Source organism: Solea senegalensis, linkage group LG13 (genome assembly GCF_019176455.1).
Source record: "Solea senegalensis isolate Sse05_10M linkage group LG13, IFAPA_SoseM_1, whole genome shotgun sequence".
NCBI lineage: Eukaryota > Metazoa > Chordata > Actinopteri > Pleuronectiformes > Soleidae > Solea > Solea senegalensis.
This window is the reverse complement of record NC_058033.1, coordinates 11219927-11235273: the sequence shown is the minus strand read 5'-3', so window position 1 is coordinate 11235273 and position 15347 is coordinate 11219927. Positions and strand designations below refer to the sequence as shown.

The following is a 15347-nucleotide window of genomic DNA, read 5'->3' as shown; positions in this document are numbered from 1 at the left end:
CATTTGGAGTTGTTTTGCAGACATGCACAGAATATGGCCACTTTTTCTTTTACACATATCTCTTAGACCTCCTCCTCTGTTCCCCATATGCGCCCATATGTTGATTTATTTGTAGCCACCACAACAATATAAACATGACCTCTCCATTATTTATTTTTGGTTAAAATGTTATTTCATGGTACAGCAGCATGACTAGAGCTCTGGTTCACTGAGCTCAATCCCCTAAATGTAAATGTAAGTCCATATCAGAACTAGATACTGAGGTTGACAATAGATCCTGTCTCTATATACAGTATTATGTCATTACAAGTTAAAGTATCAGACTCGTCTGATGGTTTTAAGAACCTTTAGTGTCCATAGAGCATACCTGGGACCGTATCGAACTAATACCGGTATCGGTAGATGCTCGAGTTTGTGATATCGGTGTAGGACACCGATATAAACAAGAATAAACAATATAATGCCTAATTTTTCATCTTACTAGTTGAAGTTTGCCAAAATGATCCCTTGGGAAACTTAACATACCCTGTCATAGAGGGAGTGCAAAAAAGGTTTTTAATTTGAAGCTTAATCTTTTAAGTTATTTGTATGTAATAAAGTGACAGTCTTGTGATGCCTGAATTACTCCTGCATTACTCGTTTCATTTTGACTGTCTGAAGGTCTGTGTATCATTAGAGCTACAAATGCCGAGTTGCCAAGGCCTTAAAGAATTTGAGTGCCTTATGCTTTAACAAACGTCTTAAGGCACAAAGGCACCACTTATCCAATCAGTGTCCAGGGCTTAGCTGCACACTGCTGATAATAATAACAGAAATGACAGAAAATGACAGAAATATTAAAACATTTATGTCTCCTTGAGGTTCCTCGTCCTCCCCACCAAACCTCTCCCTTACACTATATCCATTTTAAATGACTGTGTGAGTAGTGGGTCCGCCTAATGCATGAGACTTGGGTTCAAGTCTGGCTTACGCTCTTTTTGAAATACACGAGTAATCAGACGAGGTACCTGTACGCTCTGTGGACCCATGTTTATGGACATGCGTCACCTTGTTTTCCTCCATATAACTTTATTTATTGATAGCTTTGTGGACATGAAGAGGATTCAAACACATACGATGAAAAAGCCTCCATGATCTTCCTCCACCGCACATGTTCAGCAGTTTGGTCCAAAGTGATTTCCCTGTACGATATCTCTCCAACTAGCTCAGGGCCAGACTCCCCCTCACGTTCACTGTGGATATATCCTCGTTCCTCAGAGCATGACTTTGTTCTCTCTTCTCCTTTCGAGTACTGTCTTAGCCCATAAGGGAAGAAAAGGAAGATGGGAAGGAAGGAAGGAAGGAAGGAAGGAAGGAAGGAAGGAAAGGAATTTCTATAATAAGAATATGTTTAGTATGATTCAGAAACAGAACAATTGTGATGCTGTGAGCTCATTCGCATTTCCCCATGAGAGGAGTCTTTTTCATTTTATTTATGGGGATGTTGTTTATCTTAGTTTTATGACTTTAACCCTAAAAACCTGACAAATTCCTCACCTTCTTGTCCCCAGTGCACTACCAGAAGATCGTCCACCGGGACATCAAGCCCTCCAACTTGTTACTGGGAGATGACGGCCACGTGAAGATTGCAGACTTTGGGGTCAGCAACCAGTTTGAGGGCAATGATGCTTTGCTGTCCAGCACAGCCGGTACTCCAGCCTTCATGGCTCCAGAGACCCTGTCAGACCAGCGCAAGAGCTTCAGTGGAAAGGTGAGTGTCAGTGTCTTTGAATCAGTGCCATTGTGTGTATTTTTAAACTATGTCACGACAGAGCTGCTGATTTTGCTCCTGTATTAACTATTTAAATCTGACAGAAAACAGATGTATCCCCCCTGAAAAGAAATGGTTATTGTTCAAGGAATGGTCCCCATCATTATTCAGGTCCAGTGCCGTTGCTACTTTCACAGTCAAACAGAGATCCATCATGTTTGTTGAAAGGGAACCTGCCAATAATGATCAATGACCACCTGCTTTCACAGTGAATGCACGTTCATTGATTGAATGACCATTGACTGATTGTTGAAGTTCCAGGTGTGGTCCACCAACCAAGGGTGTGAGTTTCATTGAAAATGAATGGGGGTGATTTTACAGTCAATCGTTTCTATGTAAATAATGCAAAAAAGTCTTATTAAAAATCAATGTTTGTTCCAAAGGAAAGAGGAAACATTTATAACTGAAAACAATTATAACTGAAATGTTCCTTATTTTGAATTTAAAATGTGCGGTGCATTTTGATGGGCATAGAGCTACAGTTGCCAACTGAGCAACTTTTTTTTCAGACGTTCTCCTCTTTGTTCTCAATTTGTCAATCTTTTTTTTTAGTTTTGACTTCATTTGACAGCTCTTGTGCTCATGCAGCCTGATACTGTACTAGTTTTTGTCCTTGTCCTTGTTTTCTTTGAGTTGAAAGACTGGTTGGTTTATGTTTTACAGTATGAGTGATGTTCTGAAGCTTGTGAACCAACCTGACCTGACAACAAATCTTTTGGCCTCTAAACCCTGACATTGTGCACATCTGGGACACTTTTCAATAGTAATCACACATGTGCTCTGTAAGGACCTTACTTGTCCATAAAAACAGGGCCTGAATAGAAAACTTGATTGCAGACACAGCACCACTCAGATGTCAGAGCAGGTACTCGGCTTCTTGTTTCCTCCAAGTTTGAAGTGGGCCCTTTTTCCTCTGATTAGTCTTGCATTGCTCCTGATTTGGATTTGTTCAAGCCAAGGCCCGGAGAACTCTGTGTCCATTATTCACCAACATTCACTCATTCGTCGCAGTGTCACTGCAGACAATCGCTGCTTACACCGGGGGAAAAGCGGGGTACGGAGATGAACAACCATCCAATCCAATCCAAAGAAAACATTCACCAACATTTGTGGTGAATTTGAATTTCCCAGAGTAATACAGGGGACCATTAGAATATGTTATATTGACATGAGAGGAAGACAGTCTGATGGATAGTCATGCAGTCTCTACTGAATATACACATCAATCTCTAAGGTATATGATGTGAGACGCCTCCAGAAAATAAGCTCCAAAAATCTCATTAATCACTGTAAGAAGTCAGTATTGATATAGAACGATCGACCACATCATCAGCCATTGCAGATGCTCGGCCGAAAACTAAATAGGACAGACTGTTTGCTGTTAGAGTGGCAAAGCAACATAATTACCTGCCCTAGAAGAACAGGTCAGTGGAGTCAGAGATGTTCTTATAATCCCTTCTGAAGTCCTTTTATCCCTGATTACATTTGAGGTTTATTCTGCTGTTATACACCGTATTGGAGTTATGCACTGTTGTGATTTTAAAACTGATCATGATTATGATCTTTCTGTTTTATTTCTCAGTATTGTGAAGCACTTTGAAACGGGAAATTTGGAGTGTGCTTTATAAATTAGGTTTCTTATTAGCGGTATTAGAGGTTTGTTTCATTAGAGGTTCAGCATATATATAATTTATTTATTGATTGGTAGAAATTGAATATGCTACCTATAAGTATGTTTTCATAGGTGGATAATTGCTTTAAAATATTCGTTTTTGTATATGAATAGGATACATATATATTGTCTAGAGTATATACAATGTGAAAAAACAGAAAAAGATAACGTTCTTTTTTAACGGGGTTGCCACAATTGTTGTCATTTTTACTCTCTACAGTTTCATCCTTAGATGTCACCATTTCTTACGCACTGAACCTTTTAAAGATCCATTGCAGAACCTCTAATGCCATGGCAGATACCTCTACTCATGAGTTTCCACTAACACGACTTGACTCGCCTCACCACGGCGTACCACGGTTATTTTTACTTTTCCATTAGGAAATGGTACCTGGTAAGTTTTTTTTTAGTACCTTCTCAGGCGCGGTTCCAAGCGGGCTGAGCCGATACTATGCGTGATGTCGTCAGACTGCCATGCCCTGATGGGTCAGAGTGGCGTCAGGGGAAGAGGCACAAGAATCAAACCGAACGTCAAAAGTTTGTGTGTGTCACGTATAAAACTAAGTTGCGGCAGTTTCTTGCAGCCGTGCTGTGATGACCCCGCCCACAGTGAGGAGGTACTATATTGTAATGGAAACCAACCAAACTGGGTAGAGTCGTGCCGAGGTGGTACTATATAGTGGAAAAAAAACGCCATTTGTTGAGCACAGACACACACTTCTCCGCCACTACAATAAAACCATTCACCTGTTTAACTGCTGGGACCGACGAGTGGATGTTGCTGTGTGTGCTGGAGTGTTTTATCACTGTGATTCTGACTGTGTGTTTTCCCGTCTCCTCTCAGGCTCTGGACGTGTGGGCCATGGGAGTTACCCTCTACTGTTTCGTCTTTGGGAAGGCAAGTCTGCACATTTTCACACTTATCACTATGTAGTCCAGAAAATAATATGTATACCTAATATCAACCTAGTTTTATTTCACAGACTCCTATCCCTGTCAGCAGCACACAGTGACACTTCAGTAGGAACGCTAACAATCGCCATTATTCTTTTTAGGTTTGATACCGCACCAGTCTGGTGACATCGTTCATTATAATGAACGACTGCTGTTATTTGTCTTGCTTGTTGTCAGGGATACAGTTTTTCTGCGGCACAGTGGTAATTCAATGTTCCTTCACTGTTTTCTTTCTTCTGCTCCACCTGCAGTGCCCATTTATTGATGAGTACATATTGGCTTTGCACAACAAGATAAGGACCAAGCCTGTGGAGTTCCCAGAAGCGTAAGTCCATCTGCTGCATCTTCCCCTCTTCCTTTTAATAAAAGGGGGCCGACTTTGACAGTCCGGCCACCTCAGTTTGCTATCTTCTCATTTTCGTCTCCCTCACAGAAACGTGTTGCTGTCAGTCCCCTTCACAAATTACAGCTAGAGAAGTATGAATAGCTTAGCACAGCAGTCAGTGCCTGCACGCAGTAAATGTCACCTGCATGTGATCAAAACAAGCAAACGGGGGCATCGTCAACGTGGACACATAAAAGCCGCTGCACCTCCCCTATGCTTTTGTCTGAAAGGTTAAAGAGAAACACGGAGGTGTTTTTTTGTGTGAGACGGTGATGAAAAGCCAGGGAGGGCTGGATATGGCGATGTGGCCGAGGAAGCGCACTGAAGTATAAATACTGCACATGTGAAGGGGCTTTTGAGTGGCAGTTGGAGTAAGTGTCATATCATGAATGACTGCGAAGTGTCGTCCTCCAACGAGCGCAAGAGACCCAGTGACTGAGTTGTTCACCGAAGTCCTGGGTTCCTGACGTTAGAAAAAAACCAAACACATTATTGTGTTTTAAAATACATCCATGCGTCAAATCTCTCAACGTTGGACTAACACACTCAGATAATGTGAATGGTAGTCAAGCTACTACTGCTTATACACATTCAGTCAGACCAGAGTCAGACTCTGCTCGGCTGCGTGCTCTGCACATTCAGCGCAGTGACCACCCCTGGCTAATAATGGGGAGTGATAGGAAAAGCCGGTGCTCAGCAGAATAAGGCAACAGCAAAATAAAAATCACTGTGAGATTTCAGGAAATAAAGCAGAAAGTGTCTGATGCTCACAAGCTAAAAGGGGGCATTTTGCCGCCAAGTGGAGCAGAGGCAGACTTCATTCAATAAATCAATTTCCCACTAGTGCTTGTCCACTGGGGCAGGGACACTATTCCAATTGAATGGCATGGAAACGTACTGTGAGTGACACTTGGCAGCCCCCTTGTCCTCTGGTCTTATACGGCCATTATACTGTGGCTGTTGTGCATATAATGCTGCTGCTGCTGCCATTTTGAATAATAGCACACATTCACTGATTTTAGTGGGATATGAATGACCTCCATACTGTTGCCATGGATTTGTAGTTGATGAATATTTTTAAGCGATTTTAAAGTCTGGTCGTCTTTTTTCTCGATGGAGTTCCCCCCATCCTCCCCCCTGCCTCCCCCCGTCCTGGCCACGTGCATCTGTTTTCAGTGGAGCCAGCGAACACAAGCCGTGGAGCCATGTGCAAATACACAAAGATACATAAAGAGAACAGAGAGTTTATCCCAAAGATACTTACAAGTGCAACAGCAAAACTGCCAGGTTGGCATCGGTTTTTGCACGGCACTGTGTTTTTCAGTTCTCGCCATAGCCACAGAAAAGGCTCTTTTCCTCTTCCTCTGACAACAGTTTTCTCTGTTTCCTTTTTGCCGGCTCTGCCACGATCGCTGCCTTGATTCTGACTGGTACCCGACTGGGAGACGTGTGTGTGTGTGTGTGTGTGTGTGTAGTGCCATAAAGCAATTTGTGCTTCTCATGAGACCCGAGACTTCATGAGACTTCTACATTCAGGCCAGTGGTCCTGACCCTGCAAGGCTGGTTTGATTTAGGCTGGTTAGATTAGGGTAAAAATCCAGTATCCTACCTTTTTAAAAATTTTAACATTTACTTTACTGCTGTAACAATGAAAATCTAATCTTACTGGGAAGTCGCTGCGAGTGAGACCTAGACCTAGTTAATGCTAAAATTTAAATATTTACAATGTTTTTAATTATTGTGCTAAAAAAAGAAGCTACATTCAGTTTAAATATGATAGTGTTGGCTGGACACTGTAGAGAGACTTTTCAGTGTATTGTGTTTTTATTTTGTGTAATATTTATTGCTTTTAATCATGTATGTGTATAGAGTTTATGGTGAGACCACACTTTGGCTGGACAATAAAGTTTTATTATTCTATTCTGGACTGATGGAAGACCGGTATTTTATGTTTGAAGCTTCATTACGTAAAAAAAACAATGTGTTGCTAAAAATGATAGTAGGCTGTAGGCGAATAGTCCGTCCATCTTCAAGGTCAAACACTGAGATATAAATAAAGGATATAGCCTCACAACATATTACATTATATGTTACATTATTTGGATATTTACCATGTTTCAACAACTGTAACAGAGTGCTAGCAGTTCAGGATGAATTAAACAACATAATAGCAAATATCTTATTCCCATTTTCGCACACGTTTTTTTCTGTAGTTGAACTACTGACTAATCATGAGTAATCATAACCTCACAAGCAGCTCAGTTTAACCCCCGTGTGATCTCAAAATCACAAAGAAGGATAAGGAGACGCTTCTCCTTGAGAACGAGGCGAAAGGGTCACTTTAGGCGAGGACTTAACTTCATGGCGAACGTGAGCCGCTCATTTAACCTGATGAGGAAGCTGAGAGAAAGGAAAAGGTCGCTACGAAGAGTCGTGCTTCTACATATTTGAATATAGCCCAGTGTGTCAAATGTAGGTGAGATTGTTGAGGCTTTTATATTTAGATCAGGAGCCACTTTGCAACCTGACGCTTGGTGTCCTGTCAAAACTTCCAACTGCGAGAGGTCAAGTGACTATCATGTTCAAATCACCTGAAAGAAAACACTGAACATTACCAAAATGAACCACACACATGGGCATGTTGATTATTGGCAGGTCCTGTTTGAAGAAATTAAACTGCTTTGTTTATATCTATCGAAATATCCACTGCAATTCTACTCTGAATGCGATAAACATTAAATAATATCAAGACTTTATGCAAGCTTGAAATATAAATGGTATCATTTGCAATCCTGTGTGTCATGCAGACCCGCGATCAGTGAAGAGCTGCGGACCTTAATCTTGAGGATGCTCGACAAGAACCCGGACACCAGGATCACCATACCGGAGATCAAGGTAATGCAGAGAACAAAGAAGTTGTGAAGGTGAGTCACTTATTGTCCAGGATGGCGGGGCCGCGCTTCTCTCTGCAGTAATTGGCTGACGAGACGCAGACCTCGCTGTGATAATACAGCATCATTAGCAGCGCTGTGTTTTTTTTCAGGGCATGATGGCACCTGTTTGTCCCCGCGGACGACTGAAACTGAGTGAGTCGAGTGTTAGAGGGGTAGAGGGGGTCCAGGAGGGAGCCGTGGACAGATGACTCGCCCCGCCACTCCCCCCCGCGTGTTTCCATGACACATTCTAATCATATGTTGTCTTTTCACCAGAGACTCAGCTTGTGTTGATGCAACACGAGATAATTAACTAGTGGGGCGTCATGCATGTACTTGTTCAAAAGCACACATCAACACATCTTTTAGCAGTAGTAGTAATAATAATAATAATAACACATTTTATTTACTTCGGAGAACGGTTTGTATTTATATATTTTTTTTATTATTATTATTGATAGCCACTCACAGCTGCCCTGCTCCAGCACACCTGATTCAAACGGTCAGCTCGTCATCAAGCTCTGCAGAAGCCTGATAACGAGCTGTTGATTTGAATCAGGTGTGCTGGAGCGGTGGAAACACTGATGTACACTAGTGGAGCCGGGAATTGAACCCTCAACCTTCAAGGTGAAAGACGACTCACTCTACCACGGACCTACCTCCGTCTGGCATTAACCCTTTAACACTGAACTTATTGCAGGCGACAGGTTTTGCTATTGACACAAACAGAAGTCACACGTCAAAGCCAATGTGTGGTTATTGCGGTCATTTCACTCGCAGGGTTGCAGGAAGCCGGCGAATCAGCGTCTTCGTCACCAGAGAGGAGTGCGTTGGAAAAAACGCCTGTTCATAAGTTTAAATTTTTTGGCCTGTTTTTGCACATTGAGACAAATGAGATCTTAAATATGCTGTTTCAAATTTCAAATTTAACGTGCAAAATCTGGTGTTCATTTACAACTACAACAGTTTTTCTATATATAATATCTTTATTTTAAATTGTTAACACACTATTTTAACATGCAGTATATTTTCCAGTTATTCTGGACATTAAAGTTTGCGTACGGTCAAAAACAGACAGAGAAAGACAAGTCAAAATAAAAGTAAAATGCACATGAACCCAGAGGCATTTCAAGGGAGTTTTGAACAAACCTTCATGCCATTACAAAATTAAGAATAGCCCATAAGGTTGCCACTCATGCATTTAGAAAGAAGTAACTATATTTGCAGACAAACTTGCAATGGTTAGCATTGCATTTTTAACACTAACCAAGTCACTGTTTTATTTAATGTTTTCTATTAACACTGAATTACACTGTAACCCTAATATTTTGATAACTTTGTCAGTCTTCTTCTAACAATTTTGGGCAGGCAAGAAAAATAAAAACCCTCCCACACATTCAGTACAGTATGGTTGCTTTGGATAAAAGCAATTTGCCAAATGACTAAATGATAAGAATGTAATGTAGTTTCAAGAGGGTTCTTTAAAGCTGTCATTTCTGTGGACTGAAGGCATTTTCCAACATGAACTATGGAAAATGTCAAGGAAACGTTCTTGTTAATCTCATAGAGCAACACATCCACAGCGGAAATGAGAAATAACCATTTCCTGCTGTTTTCTGCAATGTTTACCATTATTAGGTTGCCCATCTGTATTCAAGATATCCTTGTCATCCGTCGGACTGAAAGAAGTAGACAGGCTGAGGAAGTCAGAAAGTACTTATTGGCAAACCATAATTGATTTTTTTGTAGTTTTGTTAGATTACAATCTGCAACCATTATGATTCATATCAATATTAATGCGATCAGTAATAATGAAGTGACTGATACCAGATTAGATGCAATACCAACAGCTCTGTCTTCTCTAACATTAACCGATTGTGTTATTTGTCAAAATATCGATTTGGTGACTTCCCAGTTTGACAGATATTGCAATGTATCGCTATGTGATCGTCTTACAAAATGTTGTTTATCGTTTATACAACGTGAATACGTCATATATCTGTATCTGTGTGTTTAGATGGATCAGTGGGTGACCCAGGGAGGCGTCGACCCGCTGCCTCTGGAGGAGGAGCACTGCTCTGTGGTGGAGGTGACGGAGGAGGACATCCAGAATTCTGTCAAGTTTGTTCCCAGCCTCTCTGCGGTGGTAAGAAGCACAAAGCCTTTTTTTTTTCTTTTTTACACCACATTGCTCGGCACTTGCACCGTTTAATGATAATTGTGACCCATAAGAAACAATAGAGACCAACAAAATGTCAGTCTTGCAGAAAGAAAAGTAATATCTCGCTTGTCTGTCATGAGAAACAGTAGCAAGTAGATGCAAGGCTGGAGATACTAGTTGTTACGGGTCCAGTGTTTAACATTTTAGGAATGTTTATTGGCAAAAACTGAATGTAGTGCACATAGAAATGTAAGTATATAATTTCCGTAGCCTGAGAATAAGGCTTTTATATGTACTTAAAGCAATGTTCTTGCCGTCTTGCGGTACAAACTCACCAGTGTGCATTTTGCATTTAGAAGCTCCCTGCACAAATGTAGAAGAATGACATCCCTGAGGTCCTGTTTGATAAGATCCCCTGTGTAAGAAATGGTGGCATCTAATGGTTAGAGTGCAGATTGTACACGTCATCGTATCCCGGGTCCATTTGTTGCGTGGGTTGTGCACCTCCGGAGAAAAAAAACCCAGCATGTCTGCAAATTACAACATTCCGTGGAGTCTAGATGAATTAATTGTTCAAAAACTCCTCATATTGAGCTCCGCTTAAGAACTAAGTTATTCTGTCTTTCGTTTCCCCCTGCGAGCAAGTTTCCGTTGCTGTTTTGAGCTTGTGCACATTGTTAACCGTGGAGTGTTTGTGAATGTTTCAGATCTTGGTGAAAGCCATGCTGAGGAAACGCTCCTTCAGTAACCCGTTCGAATGCCCCAGCAGAAGAGAGGAGAGGTCCATGTCTGCACCGGGCAGCCTGCTCATGTAAGCACCACTCCCTCTGCATCACGAGAGAAAAAACATCTTCGCATCTTATTGTCGAGTTTACCTCGATTTGTTACTTCACACCTGTCACCTCTTTCTGCTGTATCAGGTTGAGTAGCACCCATTTCCTGCGTTGGCAGTAGCAGCTTTTTGTTACCATAGCAGCGTAATTCATTCTTTCATTGTATGCAGTGGAGCTTACATCTTTTTCTGGGTGTTTCTTTGTGTGTTGGTTCAGTGGTAGAAGGACTCAGATCCTTCTGAGGATCAGGCTGTCCTTGGACTCTCTGTTACAGGGATTAAAAGTCTACGTGTTATTCCATCATGTAAATTTCAACATATGCAGCCATGGACAGATTGGAGCATCTCCAGCTTTGCTGCTGCTGCCCCTCGAACACTAATCCATGATTAGAGTCCATGGACTATTGTGAAGCATGGAGTGGTGCAGAATCTGATATCCCTTTGAGTGAGGTTTTTTTTTCCTCTTCAGATGATTTTTCTTCTCTTTGTAGTTCCAAGGTTACACTGTTAACAGTCCAGGCATCAGAGCTGATAGCTGCTGTCTAAAGTAAAGGTGTTCTCAGAGGACATGGATAGAGTTTGAAGCAATACTGCCCCCTGTTGGAAAATTGATGAAGCAAACAAGACTTTTTTTCTGAGCTGTAACAAGTGGTAGCACTTGAATTGATGGATAATGTGGTCTTAGTTGTGAGGAAAAACTTTCAAATGAATTGGTAGAGGTGTATGATGTAGCTGAGTATCCCTCACCTCACTCTTCCCTTCCCTTCCAAGTGTGTTAATAACAGAGAATAATTGCTGATAATTGCCTTCAGTGATGCCAGTAATTCTGTCATGGTTGAATACTACACTTTAGGGATGAGATAAATAAATAAAAAACAGGTCAAACAGAGATAGCTTCATCCTTTATTGTGCTGTGTGGATGAAATATTTCCCATAATGCAACTTGATAGAATCATTTGTTTTCCCTTGCAGTGTGATTTGTTTTAAGTGAAAAAAAGCTTTACAGGCTAATTAGTGTGTAAATAGTTTTGTGACTATATCTGCATGGAAAGAATAAAGTGAACAAAAGTTAGGAGAATTGCCTTTTGCCTCTTTATATCACTGTTAGACATCTTTGTCTGACTGGAAACTGAGGTTTGTAAACTCCTTACTCCCCCCACCAAAGTCCACAGAGAGTGTTGTGTTACTTAGATAAACACAAATGAAGGATTTCAAACACCAACGTCACAGGATAACTCATTTTAATTTGATAACAGCTTAAGAACTCCTTTATGCTGTGATTTAAAATCACTGATTTTCTCAATGGACTTGGTGCTGGTGGGAGTTGTCCGTTTATAAAAAGAGGCAAACTTTACTTTCTACTTGGAAAAGACTGTTTTAGAGCTACAAACAAGTTATGATTATATTAGATTTTATTAGGTGAGCCTCTAGTTGTGTGGCTAAAATCTGTTGTTCCTTGTGCACCAGCTGGCAGCCATATTCTCACAGAGAGAGAGTCCCTGTCACAGGCTGGTTTTCAGTGATGGATGGTGGCTCGCTGTGTGTCAGTACTCTGTCATTAAACTCTGTCATTCTGTCACTTAACATCATTAAAATGTAAAAAAAAAGCTTACATCTATAGGAGATATATATAGGTGGGGGTGGGGTCATCTACAGCAATAACAATGTCTTTGACCTAATTAGCCCTCTGACCTGTGACTCTTCCATCTTTTCTTCCACTCTCTGCTGCAGGGATTCGTGGCCATTCAGGCCCTCTTTAAAGCTTCACCCCTCTCTCAGGTAACAGTCTGCACTCTCTGCCCGACATCCATCAGCCACAGTGTCTGTCATCATCCCAGACTCCTCAGCTTGTGCTTACCCTTCCACCGTGACAAGTGACGGATCATCCCTCCCCAACTGTGATCTCATCTCACTTCTGTCATCTCCCCGCTGCCGTCATTTAATGCGGTGTTACACGGATGAATCATTTTGGATTTTTAACGGAGGGGGAATCTGTCTGACTGCACGGCATTTGGACAGAAAACCGTGTAAAATAGTGATCATTTAGAGCTCTGTGCAAAGGTCTTAGATTATTGGGGCCTCTTGAAAACTCTTGAAACTTTTCACAGAGGTCAGGTCTGGCAAAAATGCCATATTGGCCCAGGGCTCTGACCCGTACACTGCACCAGGGCTCTATAGCGCCCCCCAAGGTGAAACACGGACGATCTAAGCCAAGATTAAGTTGCACCGAATTTCACGAAATTTGGTGGGAACTTGTAACAGCCCAAGACGAACAAAAGAGTAAATTGGGACCATGGCCTCAACTCAACAGGAAGTTTGAATTTGGCGTCCATCTTGACGATTTGCACTCTTGCAGCACATTTATCATACAGACATAAAAAAATGCGACAATTTTTACTAGACGTATCAAAGGCAAAGTTATAGAAAGGGTTTTTGGTTTTAAAAGGGCGTGGCCAAAGCAACCATCGGAAATTTGCCGAATTTCGACCATTCGCCACGAAACAGGAAGTGCCCTGTAACTTCACCATACATTGACTGATATCCTCGGAACTTCATACGTGACACAAGAGACCAACCCTCAACATGTATACGTTATTATTATTGTTATTATTATTATCATTATTATTATTATTATTAATAATAATATTATTATTGTTATTATTCGTTAATTTGTAAGAATAATAGTGAAGTCTGTGGAGTGAGGGAGATAGAGAGGTCCAAGAACCGCTGCACTCCCCGAAGAAATACTTTACTGCGCACAGTCCTAGTTATTATTATCATTATTATTATTATTGCTATTGCATTCTCTGAATTAGTTAATAGAGGGAATGTGTATGCAGTTTTGAAAAATGAAACATTTTTCAGAAAAGGAAATGCTTCTACAGGCTAAAGTGTCAATTATTTAAATGTGACCTCCAGCTACAGTTGAACAACAGCAGGACTACTTTTTCAACTTAGATGGAGTGGAACCATAATTAATATCATGGGTACCTCCTGCGTCTACTGCAAGTGGAATATAGCTGCTGAGAGAAAGGTCTGTTATGCAAGTATGAGCATTACATACACGTATTAGTTGAACTCCTCGGAGGCTTTTTAACCCTTAGAACACAGCATTTCGGCTGCTTTTTTCCATTACGTTGTTTAAACATTCAGTATATACAGAGGGTATAAGAATGTGCAATATAGTGTCTTATATCTTTTTTTTTACCACAACCTAGACGATCTGATGAAAAAGCTATATAAACACACCTGAGTAATTAAGTAATCAAAACGTTTAAAATCAGATGGAATTTATGAACTTTGGAAATATGTCACAGTTCAAAATTTTTAATGAAAAACGGTCTATTTTGTGACTTCTGCACAATTATTGCTACTTTATATCACTCTTACAATTGCGATATAAAATGGATCATCTTTGACTCAACAACGCATAGAAGTCGGGAAAAAAAACTTTTTTTTAAGCCTGAATATGTGACCTTTAAACTCACACCTCCAGGATGTCCATATAAGGTGTTGTGTATTATTCCCACAGCAATTTACCATGGATGCACCTGAGGCACAGATCCGTGCATCATGACCACTAACGGTTAATATATAACACCAACTTTCAGTCTTTGCCTTCAAAGCAGCATCCTGTAATCGCTCCATTGCACAATAAAAACAACAACACAGGTGTTGACAGACATAAAATCATATTTTTGTAAGATTACTGAAGAAAACTTCAAGATGGTCTCCCCCAAAAAAGTTCAGGATGTGTTGTATACCAAGTGAGGTCACACTGAATACCATCTTTTACCTGTAGAAACTATTATGTTTGTTACATATTCTCTATATTTTGATGAAGATGATAGCAAAGACTTATGCACAGTACTGCAGATCTCTTTCCTTGGTTGTCCAGTGTGATATTATTTTTTAAAAGAGTAGAGATTTCCTCTCAGTCTCTTTTATGTCTTCTCACAGAAAGAGCAGCACTGGAGATGGACCCAGAGAAGGAGAACTGGAGGATCTGAATGAAGACGAACCCTCCTCTTGAATCTCCCTTCAACTGAGTTTTGAATCCATGGTCTTTACATCCCTTCGCTTGAACCACTGTGCGCTCGCCTCAGGCTTGCTTTCATTTTTTTGCTTCCAGTCCCTTTAAAAAAAAAAAAATCCAGCTTCCTTCTTCACTGTGGAGTTTCTGGGCGCGAGGCTTGATCTGCAAGGTCGATTGTCTTTCCTACTCAGCCTCGCACTAATGTCTTTGGCATCAGTGAACCAACTGAAGGAACTTTCCGGGTTGTGAACAGTTCAAGTTGTTGTTACAGGAAAAGAGAAGAAAATATTTGTCAAATTCACAGTTTTGTGGCAGGAAAAAAACCCTGGCTAAAACCTCATTTTTTCTCAACGCATATGCATGGTTGAATAGTTATGCTGCATAATCATCAGACTTTTCACAGCCACATGTCACCAAAAAAAAAAAAAACCTCCCTCCTCTTTAATGCTCATCACAGACTTCAGCATGGAAATGACTCTTCGATTGCCTCCTCAGTGAAGTACAGGGCTTTTGAGTTCTGATCAGAGATCAGTCATTTTAATATTTGTACATATGCGTCCCCTC

The 15347-nt window shown here is 40.8% G+C and overlaps 1 protein-coding gene across 2 annotated transcripts in view; it reads left to right on the top strand.

Moving 5' to 3' along the window:
* Nucleotides 1-15080, top strand: part of camkk1a (calcium/calmodulin-dependent protein kinase kinase 1, alpha a) — a 59610-nt gene extending 44530 nt beyond the window's left edge. For both annotated transcript variants that reach the window (XM_044041458.1, XM_044041457.1), the window contains 8 exons: nucleotides 1551-1750; nucleotides 4327-4380; nucleotides 4688-4761; nucleotides 7629-7716; nucleotides 9772-9900; nucleotides 10623-10726; nucleotides 12479-12526; nucleotides 14708-15080. In XM_044041458.1, coding sequence (XP_043897393.1) covers nucleotides 1551-1750; nucleotides 4327-4380; nucleotides 4688-4761; nucleotides 7629-7716; nucleotides 9772-9900; nucleotides 10623-10726; nucleotides 12479-12526; nucleotides 14708-14780 — 770 coding nt within the window. In that variant the 3' untranslated portion in view covers nucleotides 14781-15080. The remainder of the gene's footprint in view (nucleotides 1-1550; nucleotides 1751-4326; nucleotides 4381-4687; nucleotides 4762-7628; nucleotides 7717-9771; nucleotides 9901-10622; nucleotides 10727-12478; nucleotides 12527-14707) is intronic.
* The last annotated feature ends 267 nt before the right edge of the window (nucleotides 15081-15347 follow it).